This window comes from Pinus tabuliformis, chromosome 7, assembly GCF_031772625.1.
Source record: "Pinus tabuliformis cultivar Carrire ecotype Pingquan chromosome 7, CPIR1, whole genome shotgun sequence".
NCBI classification, from domain to species: domain Eukaryota; kingdom Viridiplantae; phylum Streptophyta; class Pinopsida; order Pinales; family Pinaceae; genus Pinus; species Pinus tabuliformis.
Window position 1 is genome coordinate 821851273 of NC_142293.1, and position 23111 is coordinate 821874383.

The following is a 23111-nucleotide window of genomic DNA, read 5'->3' on the forward strand; positions in this document are numbered from 1 at the left end:
GTTCATTCCCCAATCACAAATACCCGATCAGTAGCCACAACTCCTAATTGTTCATTCCCCTTCTCTGGAAATGTTATCTTAGTCCCTTTCTTCCATCCTGGTTTTATTTCTATACTCAAAACCTCTTGAATGGTCACAGTCTTGCTGCATGCATAAAGACAAATGTCATTTCTCATAACAAAAGAACAAGAAAATATCTACAACTTACTACTAATGAAAGAGACAAAAAATACCCACCCACTGCCATTCAACACATCCCTTGAAATCTTCATCTTCAATACAACACCATTCTATAGTTCTTCAAGGGTATAGAGACTAGTTTTTTAGGAAATACGAAGTTCATATTATTAAAACTTATAAGATACATTCAAAAAGAGAAAATATAATATTGCAAAGTTGAGCAAACTTAATATTGCAAAGTTAGCAAATACATATGATCCATCTATAATACTTAGGAAGACCATATTAGGCCATGCATGAAAAATATTAAATAACACAATTTAATATGTTTAAAAAATGGAAAGGCCAAAGCTCTAAACATATAAAATGAAGAAAAGGAAACTTAGGAGGCAAAATACTACATTTTGATGTTGTCGCTGGTTCAAAACAAGCAAGATTGTATGAAAATCAACATAGAAATACTAAATTATTTTTTTCACAAGCAGAAAGATACTACTACGTCAAAAGCTACATTAGTAAATGCATTACTTTTACACGCGTGATTAATAAATGTAACCACATAAAATCATACTGCATTAGTAAATGCACTACTCTTACACATGTGTGATTGAGAAATGTAACCACATAAAATCACATTGTATTAGTAAATGCATTACTCTTACACGTGTGATTGAGAAATGTAACCACATAAAATCATATTGCATAGGCCTTGAACTCAGCCACAATTGAACCAACTATAGGGACAAAATCATAGTTGGGAAATTGCATATGAGTCTAAACTAAGAACAAAAAATAAACATATAGAAATCATTACATCTTAATGAAATTGAAATAAGAATAAAAATATGAAGAAACATAAATACTTATATTAAAAGTATATGGAAGGTATCATTTATAACATTAAAAATAAATTCTAGCTTATATAGGGGGGTATCAGTGGAAATCTAACTTATAAACTTTACATTTGACCAAATCACTATTCTATAGTCTATTAAAACTCTTTTGGAAAGCTGAGACTTCCAATAATTTCACATCTCAAATGATTGGAACTACAGTCCCTAGACTTGGCCACAAAATTGATCCAAGATAGCTTTTTCTTTCAGTTATAAAACTTTGACAGTTTTGGTCCTCCAGCTTAACATATTTTGTGCAATATCCTGCAATGATTACATTCAATATGTTTCAGAAAAACTTCACATACAAATTTGAAAAATATGGTTATGCTTTCATTTACAAAAGTAAAATGGTATAAAACTAAAAAATTTGACTTACCAAAATATTTCATTCAAGTGCTCGATAGAGTAAGACAATGATGGTAATAAATACTGAAACATACTAGTTCTTTCAATCTATTTTCATAGTGGAATAGGTTTTCGAGATTTCATCTCTTTCCATTCATCATAAATATCATTCCAATCTACCTCATTTAGAGGATGAGGTACACCGAGAGAGATAAACATTAACATATCCATTGTTTTTAAATAAATTCTTGATCTATCCTCATTTTTTATCCAATTTGATTTTGAAAAACCTCTTTCACAAACTGTTGTACTAGCGAGAATAACAAGAATTGTTTGCCACAGTTGCATTAAGCATGGAAATCCTTCAAACCATTCAATTTCACCTCCACATAGATCCTATGCTCCAAACATATGTTTTTTTGGATAAGATTTATACATAGTACATATAAATTCATCCATTTCACCCATACATTTAATGTTTTCCACAACAAGCAAACCTCCAACACTAAATTTTTCACATAAACATATCAAACATATTCTTGTTTGAGAGTCACTATCATCCATATCCCCATAATAATTAAAAGGACTAAAAAACTTAGCTGCATTAAAAATAGGTAAATTTGTGAACTTTGCATTTAGAGACTCAATCACCTTCATTACAAAACCCTTTCCTAGCATAATGCAGTCATCTAGTGTCCTTGATCTTTGTGACTTTGGTAAACTCTCAAACCTCAATTCATCTACATGTACTATACCTGTGCAATCTGCAAACTTAAGAGTTCTTTGTTGTGTTTTACTTGAAAATTATGATGTGTGCATTGCACCTGCCCCAAATGTGCCTCTTAGAAATCGCTTATGAAGCAAGCTAATAGTGATATCCAAAGTTGTTTCAATAGATGTAATGTCAACATCATCCTCTTGAAACTTTTGATTCAACTTATTTAACTCAATAAGAACATCTGCAAGGAAGTGGATGCAAAATTTAACTTGAAATATTGTAGCCATCTCATACATTTTTTTCTCCACTAACTCCCAGTCTCTTAACAAAGCATGCATGAGCTTAACGAGTCTTTCCATGACTTTTCCTCTAGAAAACCATCTAATATGAAGAATTTGTAACACTTCTAGCCTTGTGATTTGAAATGACTCCATTAGCTCTTTTAATTCTCCATGTCTTTTAGTAGATTTCCCTAACCATGAATAGATCTTGTTTGCAAACTTATCAATAGCTTGCAACTCTTCAAAATAAGATGAAACATCATTTACTATTAATGTTTCTCGATGAGATATGTCGTGGATATCTAATAAATGAGGGGCATGTCGATGAATCTTAGTAAATAAACATTCACGAATACTCCTCATGGATGATGCTCCATCAGATCCAAATCCAACTAACTTTGTCATGGATAAATTCAAGTCTGCTAAAAGAGATGTCACATCATCATACATAGATTGTGATGTTCCATCCATAATTTGTAGCAATTGTATGAATTTTGTAGCACATGGACTTCTTCCTTCATTTGTCAAATATGTAATATAAACAATCAAATGTTGCACCATAGTCCGATCAGTGCTTTCATCAACTAAAAGTGAGTAATATGGACTTTAGAAAATCTCATATTTTATTTTTTTCCAATATATCTCCTTAGCAGCTTCTAGAATGTCTTTTTTAGATGTTGTATTTGTATATGTTGAGTATTCATATGTTAGAGGCATGTGAGGAGTGTTTTTATACCTATTCAAATAAAAAATTTAATTATATAATTCCAAAGGTAAGTCATGTATTGTAACAAAATACATGTTCTCAATAACTGCTATAATTCTCTCTTTTTGAGCATCAACCATTAGTTCTACATGTTTTGTAATTGGAAGCGTACTCCATTTAATTTCTCCCTCTATAAGTTGCAAAGCAAATTTATGAGCCTCTGACATTACATGGATGTTTAAAACACTAACTTGAAGGGTTGTGCTTCAATCTTTAGTAAATGGATTTCCCCTTTTAAATTTTACACACCATGAACAATTTATCTTTTCAACACCGTCAAAATCTTTTACAGCATAAGCCCATGGAAATCTCATCTTCCATTTGGACTTGAATGTTATTTTGTACCTCTTGGATGTTGGTTACTCTTCAGGAAGTTCTGCACTATCTGATTCATGGTCCTCATCCACATGATCATATACTTCATTTTCGGAAATATGCAATTGATTAGAACATTGAGAGATACAAAATGCATCGGTAAGTGAAAGTCATTTCAGATCCTTTTTGAGGCGACCAAGAGGTGGCATTTTATACCTATAATAAAAAAAAAAACAAGAAATATAAAAATATAGATTAATATAAAAATACACAATATTCATTGAAAATAAGACAATATACAACAAAATTCATATGAAAACTAATGAAAAGCAACAAATAAGTCTCACACACAAAGGTCTGTTGATCATTGAAAATTAAAACTAACATTGATCTTAATGGAATGTTATGCACATTTCCATCACCAAAATGGAATTTATTCTATAACAAGGAATATCTCAAATTATTTTTCAGTAACTGCAATGTAGAAGGCATCACGATTCACAAGGACAACAATCACAAAAAAGGGGATGCACAAAGCACACCAGTTGTTGGCAGTTCAAGTGGGCAAGTCTATGCAGTATCCGTCATGTATGGATACTTCTTGAGAAGAGTTGACAAACACTTCCAACTAGAGAAGAGCATGAAGATGCTTCCTTTTGTCTCAAATGAAGAAATTGATGTTGAGCAGTTGAATTACACCCACCTAGAATTAGAAGGTGGAAATTGGCAAGATAATTCAGTTGTACAAGGTGGTGCAGCTGGATAATAAATAATGAATAAAAATTACTCATGATTATCTTCCAACACTGCTAACACTAGATGATGGGGATAGCCATGAACATTCACATGCATGGTTCCATGATTTTTATATATGTTAACGACTATATATGGTTGAGAGTAGAGGTGGGCAACTAGAAGTCCACATTTCAATGCTCAACAAGTGTACATTTCAATGTTATGGTTCTAATTACATCAAACATAAAATTATAGACATGCATGTGTGTACATTTCAATGTTATGGTTCTAATTACATCTTAGATAAAATTACAAACATGAAAGAGTGCGCATTTCATTTTTATGTTTCTAAACATGCTAGAGCATGAAAAGGCATTCATGAATCTATTTTTAATATATTTATGAGCTATGTCATGTAGTGGAGCCATAAACATGTATGGAATTCATGGAATCATGAATATTCATTGTTGTGAAGTCTTTGTGCAGAGAGACAATCTATTGGGCAATGGATATTCATGGTTGTGAAGTCTTTGGGTAGAGAGACAATCTATTGTTCAATGGATAATGAAGGTGGTTTAAAAATGATTGGAAAATTATGCAACAAATGTTTTAAAAATAGAAAATTTGTTGTTATCGTTATTGATTTTATCTGATCAAGATTCACCTAAATGCATCTATATTTTTGAGGATATCTGGTAATAGTTAAAATTCAGGAAAATAAAATATTTTCATTTGATTTTCAATAATATTAAATACACAATTCATATAAACTTAAGATGATAGATATTTAATTTAATCAAAGGATTTGGTAGAAAGTCCATTGCCTACTAATGAAGTGGATGATCACTAAATAATAGACGAGAAACTTAGGAAAATGCTAATTCACTTATGTAAACCTAAGATCAAACAATGAAAAGATCCACCCATGCCACTCAGCCCCCACCCCACCTGAATTTTAGAACATATTCATACACCCGGCTTCTCTCAATGCATGGTATGTCAAGAGATAAACATAAAATGTATTCTATTAACATGACAACTCTATTCTACACAGATAGACAATATGCGTGTAGGGGTGCTAGTGGGTTTGGCGATGGGTGGCCTTACAATTTACTTTGGTGGAATAAAGGCTCTTATACAAAATGGTTTTAGGAAGATGACACCATATTTTGTTCCTTATTCCATTGCAAACATGGGATCTACATTTTTGGCAATAGATCTGGGAGTAATGGGTCCGACCTACTCAATTTCAACAGCATGTGCAACATCAAATTATTGCCTATGTGCAACTGCAAATCATATTCACAAAGGTGAAGAATATATCATGCTTGCAGGTGGCATAGACGCTTCGATTTTTCTTGCAGGTGTGGGTGGATTTATTGCTTGTAGAGCCCTTTCACAGAGGAATGATGACCCGCAGACAACTTCCAGACCATGGGACAGAGATCGTGATGGGTTTGTCATTGGTGAAGGTGTTGGCATGCTGGTAAGCTCAATGTGAACCCAGTCACTGTGGATATTTCATCTAATTTACTGGTAAATGCAAAATGTAGAACATAGGAGGCAGAATAGCAATCACAGTTAAGCCTCAGATTCATAATGAACTGGCACCTTGATCATTGATGTCATACTGGTTGATCTGAATTATTTAGCCATTCAAGATAGAATTGTCAGGAATGCTTTCATTTTCAAGGGACATGAGCCTAGATGCATTACTTAGCCCTTTTCATGAACAACACTCAAGTTATTCAAATTTGGGTTTGAGTTATTTGTAAATATTCAAAGATCATTTCAGACTATGAGCAATTCACACTATAAGAACATGGGGATTTTGATAAGCATAATCTGTTTTTTTCTCCAAACCAGGTTATAAGAATATGGGGATTTTGATAAAGCATAATTTGTCTTTTCTCCATACCAGGTCATGGAAAGTCTTGAGCATGCAATGAAGCGAGGAGCTCCCATAATAGTCGAGTACCTGGGTGGGGCTGTCACTAGTGATGCTTTCCACATGACTTATCCACACTCTGATGGGCTTGGAGTTTCAATGTGCATTCGGAAATGTTTGAAAGATGTAGGAGTTTCACTAGAGGAGGTAAGTGACTCCAATGCTTTAATGAGGGTCTACCAGTAGTAGAGAATTACAATTATCATATCGTAAATAACATTGCAGGTCAACTATATCAATGCTCATGCAACATCAACTCTGGCTGGAGATCTGGCAGAGGTTAAAGCTATCAAGAATGTTTTCAAGGATACTTCTTGCATCAAAATGAATGGCACAAAGGTGAAGAATTCATTACTGATCAGATCCTGAGATTGATTGTAACGTTTTGTTTGTAATTAGTATATATGAGTTTTGAATTTGTATTAAGAATGGCGAAATGTTGCTTTTATTTGACATCAACAAAGCAGATCTAACAGATTCATCATGCCTTGAGAGTGCAGAGTGTACTTAAAGGGATTTGATCTCTGGTGTCTTCTAGATTCAGAGTTTATTCTTTTATATATATGTCACTTGTCAAATTTCATGTTGAAGGCTAGGCAATTTTCATGTTGAAAGCTGGGCATATTTTATAAAAGGTTGATATTGAAATATTTATTTAAAATAATCATTAAAATACTTTTTCCCATGCATATTAACTCCATATGAATATCAACTCCATATTCAATATTGAAGAAATTACAAAACCATAAAAAAAACACCACTCAATACAGACACTACAACTTCCCAGTTCTTTGAAATTAATCCAAATGAATTTCAACAAGTATATACAACCTTTAATAACAAGCATTTCAAGGAGTAAATTTAACCTTTTTAATAAATGATTTTTGTTTTCTCCAAAGGTTGTGCTATTTTTCCACTACAAACACAAATGATTTCTCTGAGCTCCAAAATGTATACCATTCTTTCCACTGCAAACACAATATATGTTTTTGATTTTAAATATGGCTTATTTTTTCAGTCTATGATTGGGCATTGTATTGTTGTTGCCATTGCACTGGAAGCAATTGCAACCATAAAAGCTATCACCACTGGGTGGCTTCACCCCACAATTAATCAATTTGTAAGTTTCTTACCATATGGTAAAGATTTAATGTAAATGTGGTTGTTGTTTTCACTATTTCTTTTGAAAAGTATGAAAGTATTCATTCAATTTGTGTGTTGATACTTTGGTTAGAATATTGAATATTTAGCGGTGTCCCGACTTGGGGGTCTTTCCCCAGAAAATGTTGAAAGATCTGTAGGATTAGGCAAGGGAAGGTGAGACTGTTTTTAAGGAAAAGGCCCTCCCACATGGCCAACAGAACCTTCCCAACAAACCCAAAGAAAACTAGGGGCTGCAGGAATCGGAAACATCAATGTTCCTCATAATGTCCAGAAAATTTTAGCTGGTCAATGGCACCCTTTAGCACTTGAAATTAGAATCATAACATTGTCTTCCAACATGGACTATCATTCTGGTTAAGTCTAGGTTGGCAAAGAAGTATAAGGAAGATGAACGGTAAGAAGAATTGACCTAGGGAATCAGGATAGATATAACATGCTTGAATTCCTTACCCCTCTTATCCAAACCACTAGAGGTCAATCAAAACAAAGAAGAGTTCTGCAACTAAAATAGAGGTTGGAGAGGGCCCCAATAATGGATGACTAGAAAGGGAGAGGAAAGGGTACTAGCAATGAGATTTTAGCTATGGAAACAAGGAGAAGGGCTCCATCGAGATTGATGAATAATCATTTTAGCCAAGCGACCAATTTTTCCTATGGGATGTCGGATGCCTCCTATATGATAATTCACAGGCCATGAAAAACACAGCTAGAAGTTTTGAAGACCAAGCCTTTGTGGTGTCAGCCGTGAAATTCACTTCATGTCACTGTCTAATGCATGCATATTTTGTTATGAAAATGCAAGATAATAACAGACCAGCAAGAGCCATGAAGTCCACGCAAGAAAAAGATTAAAAGCATACACAGAAAGGCCGAACCTTGGAATGCCATAAAACAACCAAAATAGTTTAGTTGGAGAAAATATTATTAACAAAAAGCAGTTAGTGTCTCTTTGTATACATTTAGGTTTAAGTTGGCCAGATTATAAAATTAGAAGTTTCAGGCCTGAACTGTCGAAGCAAGTATGGAAAAAGAGCCAAATAATCAAATCTATAAGGTGACACACATCCATGGACAATCCAATTTTTTAAAATAATTTCAAAATCCATAATATTAAATTCATCATTTAATTACCAAAATATGAAAAGACAAAGGTTCCTTATGTTGGTATTGAAGTAATTGCAGGGAAAATGGTCTTGCTCTTTTGTATGCTGTTTTCTGCCATGGATCATAGCAAAAGTAAAAAATGAAATGTGGGTATTGAAGTAGGGAAAGGAAAATCGCGTGGAAAGAGTCCAAACACAATTTAAATACTTCAAATCAAGCAAGAACCATAGAAAAGAACTCTCACTATTAAGAAGAATCTATAAATTCGTTTGAAAAACACTAACTCTTTCTACACAGATCCTAATAAGTGAAAAATATAGATATCAAAGTAGAATGAGTAACTTACAGATCTATTTGTATTCAGTATTTCTCCTTCATATAGCAGAAACGACAGGACCCAGATGTATATATTGGAGCATAATGTGAAATTATGTGAAATCTAGTATGTTAAGAAGTCTGTTGAATGCGCTCCTCTCCATGCGTAAATCGTGCTTAAACCTTGCTTGATAGGCGTTTGCTGAATGATGAATCTACGCTCCTCTCTAGCGTAAATCATCATAAAACCTTGCTTTAGGGGCAACGTGTAGGCACAATCGTTAACTTGCATAATATGCACAATTAGAAAATGAAACTCAAAAGGAAACTATTGTTTTTGAAATGGGAGCAACTCAGAAACTGTTGTTTCTGAAATGGGATTTAACATCAGTTGAGAAAGGAAATTCACAAGTTCAACCATTGTAATTTGTGATAGACACACAGTGCACTGACAGTTGGAAATTGGAATTCTCATAGTCTGGATTTTAGTAAAAATGAAATTAAAAAAAAAAAATTCGGCGGGTTGATGACTTAACAACCCTTCTTAAATTTTTTTATAATATTATTCCAATTCCTTTTTAAAATGACAAAATTCAAATTTTAATTTTTTTTTTACTAGTAAAATTTTCTCCCTACTTCTGTGACGTGCTAGAAGCCCTTTGAAGGGCTTCAACGTGTTCAAATTTGAACACCGCTAGGGAAGAGGCCAAATAAGACCTCAAATTTTTTCATTTGCTAACAAAAAACGTTGTCAATATTTAATAGGCTGCAAAAAAGTGAAATGAAACATGCGGAACCAAAACTTTAGATTTCATCATTTGATTCATAACATAGACTAAATATGAATGCGCATATCGATGCAAATCGATTCCTATAGTCACTGCTGCCTTAGGGTAGGGACTAATAAATTATTTAATAATATTGTGCGGTTGTATCCACATTTACACATTTTTAAATAGAAATGGTAAAAATATTTTGAAATAATAAATATATTATTATTATTATTAGAAAAGAATAAAGTTGAAAATTATTTTTATAATGGATTTGTTGGTTTTATTTGAATTTTTTACTTTAGCTATTTATATGGCATTGTTTTTGTCTTAGTCATAAAAGTTTCACCAATCAAACTAAACCTTTTCACATAGGGTTTTCTCATAACTATGCTCTAAGCTATAACTTGGTAAATTTGAAATTAAGCTCTACAAATAATATATTTTGACACTAGGGATAGTTCAAATCTGCCCTTAAAACATCTAAAACTTTAACACTTAGCTAATATTCTTCAATACTCGGTCATTCAAAATAATGCAAGAATAGTGACATTTAACAATGTAAACGGACCACAATGTAAAAGTACATGGGTGACACCGAATGTGGATGCCTTAAATTATTAATACAAAAATTATTACAAGAATACAACAAGAAAGTTGTACCACTATCTATGACATTTTGCAAATGTATAATACCTAACTACCTATTGCCACAATATTTGCACATTCTAACTCTTGAAGCATCCATGGAACTACCTCCTATAGTTCCCTTTTCACTAATAACTTAGTCTCAGTCTGGCTTTGCCATGTCTTAAGAAAAGTTGTCCAATTCCATTATAGAGAGTCCCCAAGACTGCCAACATATGAGTTGTTCATTATATTAAAACCCATACTTAGCATCTCAAAACTCCATATCCACTTGATGAATGACAACTCTTTTGTAAATTAATGCCTTTGCACTTACTTGTATCCTCTTTATATAGGGGGATATGGTTTGTTGTTTCCTTCTTCCTGAGGAGCCTTTCTTTGGTGTCCAAGGTTGAAGTGGACAAAAACATGCAATAAATTCCATCAACATCCACTAACTTAGTATGCATTAGATCATGCATTACTATCCAACATGTCCGAAAGTCTCGTGCATCCAATAACCCGACCATCCAACTTAAATAATTTCTTAGACATTCTTACCATTTGATCAAACGTTTTAGTCTCTTCATTTGTCCTCTAAGATCTTGAATTTCTTGCTTGCTTAAGAAAGAATCCACCACTCTGGCCACTGCTATCAATATTGAGTTGATTATGACTTCAAGCCTAGCGAACTTCTCTTCCAATGGCCTCTTTGAACCACTATCCATGAAACATTGAACAAGGCTCCATCTTAAAACTCTATCTATTTATCCTCCATCATGTCCAAAATATGTCTTCTTGGTAAGGATCCAAAGGAAGAGAAATATTGGAAAATTGGGGGATGTTAGCTTTGCCAAGCATTAGAATATTAAATAAGTAGTTAGTTATTCTTATTAAATAAATAGGATGACATTTCAAATTTAATCATTTCCATTTTAAAATTTCCTTTAAAAGAAGGCTCTTTCTATGCAAAAAAAAAAATCTTGTACTCGATTTAATATAATATTTAGTTTTGCATTGTCCTTATTATATATAACTTGGTATTAGAACAACACTGTTATAAGAAATTTTAGTTCTTTACAGTCTAGCTTCTGTAATCACCATAAGGAATTTGTTCCCTTCTTCTATATGCTTTCTGAGCCTACTAGGTATTTTTTCCTCTCTATATAGTAGGATTATGTATCCACCACAGGAATATGGTCCCCTCTCTAAATTTATTTTAGGATTTCATAGCCTAAAATTGATTCACTCCATCTCTATAGCATAACATAGATCCACTCCCTCACTATAATAACATGTTAGAGGGGATCCTCTCCCATTATATTATAATTCCATAACTTTGACAAATAAGAGGACACTAGAATTACAAGATTCATGAAACATAATAATTAACTGTAAGCGTACCGTCTGGAGGAATGATTATAGAGCAGTGCATAGGTAGCAGTAAAATATGTCCAGAGAGCGGCCCTCGGAATGTTGTGGCGTTGAGAAATCTCCAGTGCCTGTGACACCATAACGTCTACTACCAAGTAGGCACAATCATTATCCTCCTCTCTGATTTGGTGAACAAGGTTGTCAATAAGCAGACACTTAATCTTTACTAAAAAATTTCACAAAATTTGAACAAGTGCTCAGAATTTTCACAAAGTTTGAAAAAGTGAAGCCGTAGTCATCTAGCTTTCTATGGTTAGAAAGAATAATACAAATCATTTACCTAATTTTCTATAGCCATAATTTCTGTCTCTTGCACAGATCCTCTCGCGACACACTCAAAACACGTTAGCAAAATTTTGTCAATATTGGAATGAATGAACGGGGTTGATGTGATTAAGAAATTATTATACCAACTGACCGACCTAACTCTACTTTTTTATTAAATTTAAGAAATTATTATATAGTTCACGAGCTTCACTTTATTTTTAAAATTTAATTATGCTGCTTTTTGAAAACCCATTTCAAAGCAGTTTGGATTTGTTGGGTTATTTACCATTTGTTATTAGTAGTTATGCTTAGTTTAAATATAGCTAAATTAAAGTAGAAAACAATAGTAGTTTCAATATAGCTAAATTATAGTAGTTTCACCTTTCGCTACTTATATGGCATTGTTTTTGTCTTAGTCATAAAAGTTTCACCAATCAAACTAAGCCTTTTCACATAGGGTTTGCTCATAACTATGCTCTAAGCTATAACTTGGTAAATTTGAAATTAAGCTCTACAAATAATATATTCTGACACTAGGGATAGTTCAAATCCGTCCTTAAAACATCTAAAACTTTAGCACTTAGCTAATATTCTTCAATACTCAATCATTCAAAATAATACAAGAATAGTGACATTTAACAATGTAAAGGGACCACAATGTAAAAGTACATGGGTGACACCCATTGTGGATGTCTTAACTTATTAATATAAAAATTATTACAAGAATACAACAATAAAGTTGTACCACTATCTATGACTCATTTTTTCAAATGTATAAAACCTAACTACCTATTGCCACAATACTTGCGCATTCTAACTCTTGAAGCATCCATCGAACTACCTCTTATAGTTCCCTTTTCACTAATAACTCAGTCTCATTCTAGCTTTGCCATGTCTTAAGCAAAGTTGTCCAATTCCATTGTAGAGAGTCCCCAAGACTGCCAACATATGAGTTGTTCATTATATTAAAACCCATACTTAGCACCTCAAAACTCCATATCCACTTGATGAATGATGACTCTTTTGTAAATTAATGCCTTTGCACTTACTTGTATCCTCTTTATATAGGGGGATATGGCTTGTTGTTTCCTTCTTCCGAGGAGCCTTTCTTTGGTGTCCAAGGTCGAAGTGGACCAAAAAAATGCAATAAATTCCATCAACATCCACTAACTTAGCAAATTCCATCAAAACCCACTAACTTAGTATGCATTAGATCATGCATTACTATCCAACATGTGATCAGGAGCTCAGGACCAAGTGTCGTAAAATGGTCAAAAATGAAAGTACTCAGAACTGATTTGAACCTGAATCACCAGATAGAGCTCGTCCTCCTGATTCCGGTGCCACAAACGGTTCGAAAAACGGTCTCCGTATGCAGAAGTTATGCCAAAAACAAAATTGCCCAATGATTCTTAATTTTTGAATTTTTTCAAAAAAAAAAAAAAAAAAATATTCCACAGAATATTCCTTTTTGGGCAGCCAATCACAGGTTGCCACGTGGCAAGCCCAGAGGCTGCCACGTGGCCCAGGGTGACATCAGCATTATGGGTGCATATGCGTTTAAAATTTTTGGTCAACTTGTGGTTTGAACCCACAACCTCCTAACAAACATTACAACGCTTTACCATACCACCACATGAGTCAGTCATGGTATGAGTGCGGCGGGAATATCTTATGAAGTTTGTTGTTGTTTAAGGCGGGGCCCAAAGGGGGCCAACCCCCATTCCATGTGACCCTCGCCCCGTAACCGCGGGCCTAATTTTAACCACCAGTCAGCGCGTAATCCGAGGAAAACTGCCAGTTAATATAAATGCGTTCACATGCACATTAAAGACCGACAATTAAATTCGGTAGTCAGGTCACGATTTGGCGGAGGTGGTGAATTTGGTGGTATTGCCATATTTGGCGGGCCTCTCTGGCCGTAACTAAAGTTTTAACTGGAGTTTTTCTAGGGGCAGACTGGTGAAACTTTAATGAGCCATAACTTTGGCTAGGAAAGTCCTTTTTGGACGATTTTTTTTTTTTGATTTTGGGTCTCTTCGACCTTCTGAAGCCATTGGCATAGGTTTCCCAACCATCTGAGGTCATTTTCAGGTGTTTCTGCTTCGTGGAAGTTCCAAGAGCCACCAAGGCCAAATCATTTTGGGAGCTGCATTGGGAATTGTGCAGCCAGTGAATGTGGAACGAAGGTCATTCCTGAAGGTTTTCAGCATTCTGAATCCATTTCTATAGCTCGTTTTTCCTGTTGATGCATTCTTCTCACTGTTTAGCTTCAGGGAAGCTTTCAGGACCACCATGGCCATTTCAGTGCTTGAGTTGTTTGGGGGCTATGTTCATCCATTTTTGGTGATTCAAAAGCCTATGACTGCTATTTTCAACCTTATGAGTCTAATGGCAGAGGTTTTAGAACCAATTGAGGTCATCTTCACCTCAAAATTCTCCATGCAAGTTTAGGGGGCCACCAGGGCCAATTGGAGAAAGTACTGTATAAGGTACAATTTCACTGTTTAGTGTTTGGGAAAGAGCATGTTTAGCTAATTCCTATATTTTGATTTTGTATTTACAGTCATATCTGTCTTTTGAGACACTCATATTCTTGTATTAGCCTTTGTAGCATTTTTAATACAAGAGGACAAGCCTAGTTTGAGAGGTTTGGTCCAACAGATGTAGCCCAGAGGGGGTGAACTGCTTTATCATTTTGATGTCTTTTATTTGCTGAAGATGATATGCTAAACAAAACTGATATAAAGTGTTAAACGACAAATATACATAACTTGCATACACACATAATCACCTATTCAGCTGCAGAAAGTTATTTGTCTTATTCCGCAAGACATCAAACTTCAAGTATGTGTATGTCAAAGACTTCTAAGTTTTTACTTCGTTATTTCTTTAGGCAGAGCCTGTAGAGGGCCAGGTAGCCTCTGGAACTCATCCTCTCTTTAGAGGTGACATGTCCAGTGAATGCCCCTACAGTCTATCTCTGTATAAGAAATAAGAAGTTTTCACATTTTTAGAGGTCACTTGGAGTGTATAGCTCACATTTGCAATTATGGGAAATGGATACCTTGCACCCTTAAACAAGTACATTCCATTTTCAGATCAACATGTCCCAAAGTATCATGCATTTAATAACTCCAACCATCCAACTTAAATAATTTCCAAGGCATTCTTACCATTTGATCGAAACTTTTAGTCTCTTCATTTGTCCTCTAAGATCTTAAATTCCTTGCTTGCTTAAGCAAGAATCCACTACTCTGGCCACTACTATCAATATTGAGTTGATTATGACTTCAAGCCTAGCGAACTTCTCTTCCAATGGCCTCTTTGAACCACTATCCATGAAACATTGCACAAGGCTCCATCTTAAAGCTCTATCTATTTATCCTTGTTCATGTCCAAAATCTTTGTCTTCTTGGTAAGGATCCCAAGGAAGAGAAATATTGGAGAATTGGAGGATGTTTTTGCCAAGCATTAGAATATTAAATAAGTAATTAGCTATTTATATTAAATAAATAGGATAACATGTCAAATTTAATCATTTCCATTTTTAAATTTCCTATAAAAGAAGGCTCTTGCTATGCAAAAAATACTTGTACTCAATTTAATATAATATTTGGTTGTGCATTGTCCGTATTTATATATAATTTGGTATTAGAGAAACACTGTTATAAGAAATTTTAAAAATTATACTCGATTTAATATAATATATGGTTTTGCATTGTCCTTATTCATATATAACTTGGTATTAGAGCAACACTGTTATAAGAAATTTTAGTTCTTTACAATCTACTAGCTTCGGTAATCACCATAAGGAATTTGTTCCCTTCTTCTATATGCTTTTTGAGCCTACTAGGTATTTTTTCCTCTCTATATAGTAGGATTGCGTAGCCACCACAAGAATATGGTCCCCTCTCTAACTTTATTGTAGGATTTCAAGCCTAAAATCAATTCACTCCCTCTCTATATAATAAGCTTCCATAGCCTAACATAGATGCACTCCTCACTATAATAACATTTTAGAGGGGATCCTCTCCCATTATATTAGAATTCCATAACTTAGGCGAATAAGACGGATCATCTCCTTTAAGATGGTCTCATCCAATAGACACATACAACAACACCTTTTTAACTACAAAATTGTTTATTAGCACCTAAACTTAACTTGATCATAGATTTCAAGAATATTTCGGAATATGAAAAATAGGGGAGAGGTCAATCATTTGACATCTTTCTCATTCGCCAGATTCCAAAATATTCTCAAAATCTACAATCGAGATAACAATGACTGTTTTTAGGTACTCACATGACTCTCTTCGTATTTTTCTAAGCCATATTAGTTCCTTCTATAGTTTCCATGGTTACATTGCTCCATTTGGCCCATTTTTCTTTACCTCTAAAAATGATACTCTTTCACCACACAAACAGCCCTTCTTCTTACCTCTCCTCTATTTCAACCCTCTTCGAGGATCGACTTCGTGAAATTTTCCCCTTTTATCCACACCCAAAGATTCAAAAGATCCAAATACAATTTTCAGCAGTCTTTAAATTCTTGGTTAAGATCCCCTTTTCATATCTACTTGGTCTTGATGAGATTACTGGATTTCCTCAATAATAATGCATGGCTTCCCTAATTTTGTCTCTTAATCAAGACCCAATACGTTTAGTGGCTTTTCACATGCTTCTCTTGGTTTTGGTAGGGTCAACTATTTTAAGGATATTAACTTTGTAAGCCTTCTAACCACCTCACAAGATGAGAATAATTCAATGTATAAGGTTGTTAAACGTAGTTAGGTTGGCTCCAAACTCATGGCTCACTGCATCCAAGTATATCCTTTCCCACCATCAATCTCCTAGTAATCCAACCAATGGTTCCCCGATCAAACACTACAATCTTATCCTCTCTAGGATTTATTTTTATTCCTTATGTTGGATATTTGCATGCCATTAATAACACAAACTTACCCTCTTCAAAGTCCAATGAATGTTATTAGACACCTATTTCTTCCAAAGAATTCCCTAAACAATCTAAACCTTTTATATCTATAAATGATACTTAATTATAGAAAAGATAATCCCATAATGACTCACTGCATCATGAGTTTTATCTTCATTTTACAAACCCATTGCTTATTGATATTGTGGACTAAAGAGCATCTTTTCGTAGTTGTGATCCTTCTTTCTTGATTACATGCTAACTATTCAACAATCTTAGTCGTGCAAATCCTTTGAAGGTTCTCGATCAGTTGGATGTGGATGTTATTGCATTGACTTATATAGTTTGCAACTTAACATATGGCACACAAATGTAGATTGATATATTTTCATTGGTGGATATGATGTGATAGTGTGTGTTCCTAACCATTTGTTGAGTAAGCAATTCATTCAAATACCAATGAACTGATTAATGTCTTTTCCATGATCTCTGATCCCACTAATTAAGTAGACACCACTAAGGATGCCCATGATCATAGTGTGGCACACTTCATTTGGTCGACATGTTATCGTTGTGAGTTATGCCTCTTTGTACAAATACCACCTTGACTATAGCCATTTCTCGCTAGGCTTTGACATCCTCCTTTTAACATTGATGTCCATTCAACTTCACTATCCTCCTTTTAACATTGATGTCCATTCAACTTCACTCTAGTCCATGCCTAAGAGGACCATGACTATAGCCATTTCTTGCCATGCTTTGGTATCCTCCTTTTAACATTAATATCCATTCAACTTCAGTCTCAACCATACCTGGTAAGACCATAACATGTGCATCTATTTCTTGGTGACAATTTCTTATAAGAAAACACCTTCCCAGGTTCCTTTATTCATTGGTCATGGCTTTTACAGTCTTGGCTTTTACATATACTAGGAGTTCCAAATCCTTCAAACATTAAACATTATCTCAACTTTTGGAATTTCCCTAAAAGTAGGTGTTGTAGCTCACTTGTGGGTATATTTGACAAAGTATTTACTATATAATGGAGGAAACTAGGGTTTCTTGGATCCACACATAGTGGTGTTCAATAAAAGATAACATCCCCATTAATTCCCCATATCAACACCATCATAATTATCATAGCAAAAGAGCTTTTCCTACTGTGGAACATCATGTGTAGAGCAAGCTAGATTATGTCCACAATGAGGCCGTCTATGGTGCAACCGTTAACAGGCTTCCTTCTGCAAGTCAGTTTGATAGCATCGAAGATCTGCTTGAATACATGAAGTGGAAGCATTGCAATTGTTTTGATGCTTTCTCTTTGACTAGATCAAAATATTTGCAAATAAAGCTATTAATCATAACAAGGCACTTAGAATACCTTTTGGATGCTCTTAATAAAGGTCGTCTTTGAATGCTCTTAATAAAGCTCGTTGTCAGTGGGGTGTTGCGCAAAGTGGATGTTGAATATCAACTAGTGGGGTGTTGGGCAAAGTGGATGTTGAATATCAACTACGGTTTGAATTTAACAAACAAAAATGTTCTGCCTATGAAATCACAAATGGAACATCTTTGTAGCTAAACGGAGGAAGCCTTAGATCTCTTTGAAAACATGTTTAAAGATGTTTTCCATCTCGACATTGTGGCTTTTAACCTACCAATTTCTGATCTGAACGAGGAGACTATTGAAACATTAATTCCAATAATCAGAAGCAAAAATAATGTAATAAAGCTATTCAAAATATTATTAGAATTGTTTCCAGAAGAGAATGCTACCCCGACTCAACAGCGTCCATCAATTGCTTTTCTACGATTTTCATTGCAGTGGCGAAGTTGCGAAAATTTGTGCAAGATGAACCACCTTCCTTAACTGCAACAATCGCACTCTCCCTCAGTTTCAACACTCTTCTCTTCATCTTCCTCGCCCGTCACTATTCTCTCCACAGCGCTCTTAATCTCAGTCATGTCGATTATTGATGTTCCATCTGTTGTAGAGGTACTGTTTGCCTTAAGCATCGACAAGCCAATTTTCCAGACATGGACTATATAACTTTGATTCAGAAACTGATCTCCAAAATAAGGCCAGCATAACATGGGCACCCCATGGCGATGCTCTTCAAGGCTGAATTCCATCCGCAATGTGTCAGAAAACAAGCAATGGAAGGATGAGAAAGAACCCTCAACTGCGGGCACTGCTCAGATGGATGCGCTCCACGAACCCTGGAGGGAAGGCGGCCTCGGTACCTTGTAGCAGATCAGGGCGCACAACCCAAAGAAATGGTCTCTCCGTGGCCTCCAACCCAAGTGCGAGTTGTTGGAACTGTGTCTCGCTTAACAAAATCAAGCTGCCAAATGAGACGTAGATCACAGACTGCCTGGACTGCTTATCCAACCAATCCAAGCATTCGCCATCTTCGGCTCCAATCCGAGTCCTGAGTTCGAATTGAGAAGGGCTGAAGGAATCAAAGGACCTATTGGACAGACTGAACCTCCGTTCTCGACCAGCTCACTGATGGCGGGGTCTTCAAGATGATGGAAGGAATTGCAGATGATCCAATCTATTTCCCGCACTCTCTCCATGTATCGATTTATGAAGTGGAAAATGAACTCTTGTTGGGAGTCATTGAAACCGGGAGCCCATGGGAGATGCGCAGAGCAGAGAGGCGGCGTGGAGGGAGGTATTTCACCATTTTAAAGTCCTTTGGAACACCTGCAGAGGCCGCAATTAATAAATACAAATTTGGCAATCAATTCAATTTCATACACTATAATTGCAAGATTCATGAAACCTAATAATTAACTGTAAGGGAATGATGTAAAAAATTATTATACAGTTCACGAGCTTCACTTTATCTTTAAAATTTAATTATGCCGCCCTTTGAAAATTCATTTCAAACCAGAAGGGATCTGTCTCGGTATTTACCATTCGTTATTAGTAGTCCTTCCCAACAAATCGAAAAAGGAAATATAACAAAATAGTTAAAAATTTAAATTTTAAAATATTATAATTAGATTAATTTTAAATGGTAATTAAACGTATTATTAAATTTTGTAAATTAATATTATTGACATGGTAATATAGAAATAATTATTAATAATTTATATTTGGTTTTTTATAATTTGTGGATATGGTTTTATGAAAATTTTATTATTAGACTGGGATATAGAGGTTCTATGAGAAATTTTTATCACATCTTGGTTTGTGAATATGAGAAATTTTATATTTATTAGTATTACAAACATCTTATTATTTTGAATATCATTCATTCATTAATAGTGTAAAATCTATCACATGTGGTTAAGTTCGCACAAAAACCTAAGTGACTTCTATCCCTTAAAAATATAATGTAAAAATAAAAATATCTCTCTCACATAACATCAATAAATTTTTTTAAATTACATATGTGATTTTAAATAGTCATTTTAAATTATGTATGTAATTTTAAATAATATATTTTTTATTAGATTATATTAATCATTAACTATTTTTATAAATAAGAATATATAATGATTATACTCATTAGCAATAATTTTATCACCTTACCACAACAAATTGTATCATAAATGTCCATCCTACACCTTGATGTGATCTATGTACTTCTAGTTAATTAATAGAGGTAATGGGCACATTAATATGTGATTTTAAATAATCATTTTAAATTATATATGTAATTTTAAATAATACATTTTTTATTAGATTATATTAATCATTAACCATTTTTATAAATAGGAATATAAAATGATTATACTCATTAGTAATAATTTTACTACTTTCCCAAAATAAATTGCATCATAAATGTGCATCCTACACCTTGATATGATCTATGTACTTGGTTAATTAAAAGAGTTAATGGACACATTAATAGAGACGAAGGGAAATAACATGTTCAATTTGATACCCAATCAAATTGAACATAAATAGATTAAATTCTTTTAAAAAAGTCATATATCTCAATATGCAATGTTATACTATGGAATTTTTTGCAATTTCTTTTGGTCAAGCCCAAACTAATATGAGTTAGATCAAAAACCCATTACAATATCCACTGCCTTATGACAAAGATAATAATATCATATAACTTTTGGGAAATACCAAAAATATAATAATATCATTAATTTGGGGGTGAAGTATGTTTTAAAATTGCTTTTGTTTGGCTAAGAGATCATTTTTTTGGACGTAAAGAAACATGCTAAAGGTCCAAGAACCAAAGGCATCTTGCAGGAGTGGAAGCCTTGCCCCTTAAGGACCACCAATGGGTTATTCCAAGTAGCATGATTTTCCTTGAATAAAGGTGATGAATCAACCCTCGTCAATAATAGCTAGAAATGGTTGTCGTCACTGATGGTCTGAAATGATTATCCTTACTAGTGATTTGACAACTAAATTACCATAAAAAAATAATATCACAAACCTTTAATCCAAGAAATCTTGATGAGTGTTGTTAGCAAGAAACCTTGATTGTCCTTGATCGTATAAAGTATATCTGAGTGGTGGTGAGCAGTAGTCATGTAATGCAATCATTTTACAAGTCTAGTGGGACAGTTCACAGTCAATGAGTGATCGCTACCTCTACAGGCACAATCCACACCCATATAAAGTATATCTAAGTGGTGGTGAGTGGTGGTTATGTCATGCAATCATTTTTCAAGTCTAGTGGGATATTTCGTGGTCCTTGAGTGGCCGCTACGTCTATAGGCACATTTCACAAGTCTAGTGGGATAGTTCACGGTCCTTGAGTGATCACTACGTCTATAGGTACATTTTACAAGTATAGTGGGATAGTTGAAGGTCCTTGAGCGATCACTACGTCTATAGGCACATTTTACAAGTCTAGTGGGATTGTTCACGGTCCTTGAGTGATCAGTACATCTATAGGCACAGTGCACACATGTATAAAGTATATCCAAGTGGTGGTGAATGGTGGACGTGTCATGCAATCATTTTGCAAGTCTAGTGGGACAATTCGAGGTCCTTGAGTGGCCGCTACGTCTACAGTCACAGTTCACACAAATCCATCAAATACGGTCTAATATATCAAGCCTAACCCCAATGACATCGAGAGATTTGACCTCATGACCTTCGAATAAGCACAGTATTTAGCAACTAATGCTCCACCAATCAAGCTATCCCTTATGGGTTACAAATAAATAATTTTATTTGTTATAAGATAATTAAAATAAAATAAAAATAAGAAAATATTTTAAATAATAATCATATTGAATATTTTCTTAATTATTTAATATGAAATCCAGATTCAAAAAATATTTATTTATTTATAAAAAAAATAATTATTAATCACGTATTGACATTATCTTAACATAATCTATTCATTTATCTTATATATTAATTAGCAACTCATAAAATGTAAAATCAATACGTGTCTTATACTAAATCAATATATGTATTATTAATAGTATATGTATTATGATGATGATGATGATGATGATGGTTAACGTCCACTGAGACCAAATTGGTCTATCGGACCTACAATTTTCTTAATTTTTACTTGTCTGGCTCCTCGTCTTTCTTGGCGAGATTGGTGTTGTAGCTTTCTTTCTTTTCTCTACGGTCTTCCAACTTTCTTTGTCCTGCATCTCCTTCATCTCTTCTGGTTCTTGGGACATTGGTGTCTTAGCTTCGCGATCTATAGTCGGAGAAGTTTGGTTTAGGAGATCTGCTTTGCTGTTAAATGAAGATTTCTTTTCTGCGGTATTCAAATCCTCATAACTGTTGATTTGTTGGGGCGGGCTTTCTCCTTGCTTGCTTTGAGAGTTGTTTCCTTCTTCCTTGATTTCTTGTGACTCAGAGTTTTCTCTAGAATATTCTTCTTTGGTGACAGTGTAGTGTTCTTTTTGTGCTCCTTCCCACCATGTAGATCTGTGGTGGTTTTTTCTAGCAAAATTTTTCTCAGAGGCTTTTGGGCAATTTTTGGCTAGATGCCCCGTCTCAAAGCACGATCGACATCTGAAGAGGACACTTTCATAATCAAGCTTCTGGTTCCACACATAGTCTTTACTTGCTAGGTTTATTTCAGCTGGGAATCCGGCGCTGAAATCCATTTCCACACAGATGCGTGCATAGGTGGTTCTGGCATATTCCTCTGTTTCTGGGCACCTGCAGTAAAATTTCCCAATTGCATTTCCGATGGCTTTTAGCGAGGAGAGATTCCAGAGATGCAAGGGTAGGCTTGGCAATCTCACCCAAACTGGTGCTGAGGTTATCACTGCTGTAGAGGGATCGAATGATGGGTCCCATGGCTTCATGAATAGGCCTGATTTTTCCCAAAACCAAGGGCCGGAATCTAGAATA

At 34.5% G+C, this 23111-nt stretch overlaps 1 protein-coding gene across 1 annotated transcript; it reads left to right on the forward strand.

Annotated features, from left to right (window-relative positions):
* The first annotated feature begins 5293 nt into the window (after positions 1–5293).
* On the forward strand, positions 5294–7505 carry LOC149250132 (3-oxoacyl-[acyl-carrier-protein] synthase I, chloroplastic-like). Its single transcript, XM_089453560.1, has 5 exons — positions 5294–5722; positions 6158–6331; positions 6410–6523; positions 7203–7304; positions 7419–7505. The coding sequence occupies exons 1-5, from the start codon at positions 5300–5302 to the stop codon at positions 7503–7505; spliced, it is 900 nt and encodes a 299-aa protein (XP_089309686.1). The 5' UTR covers positions 5294–5299.
* Positions 7506–23111: the final 15606 nt, after the last annotated feature.

Excerpts from the sequence above, each read along its gene's own strand:
- LOC149250132 (XM_089453560.1), top strand. The coding sequence starts at position 5,300 with ATGCGTGTAGGGGTGCTAGTGGGTTTGGCGATGGGTGGCCTTACAATT. Across the intron at positions 6,524-7,202 it reads TCAAAATGAATGGCACAAAG|TCTATGATTGGGCATTGTAT; the intron begins GTGAAGAATTCA and ends TTATTTTTTCAG. Across the intron at positions 7,305-7,418 it reads ACCCCACAATTAATCAATTT|AATATTGAATATTTAGCGGT; the intron begins GTAAGTTTCTTA and ends TACTTTGGTTAG.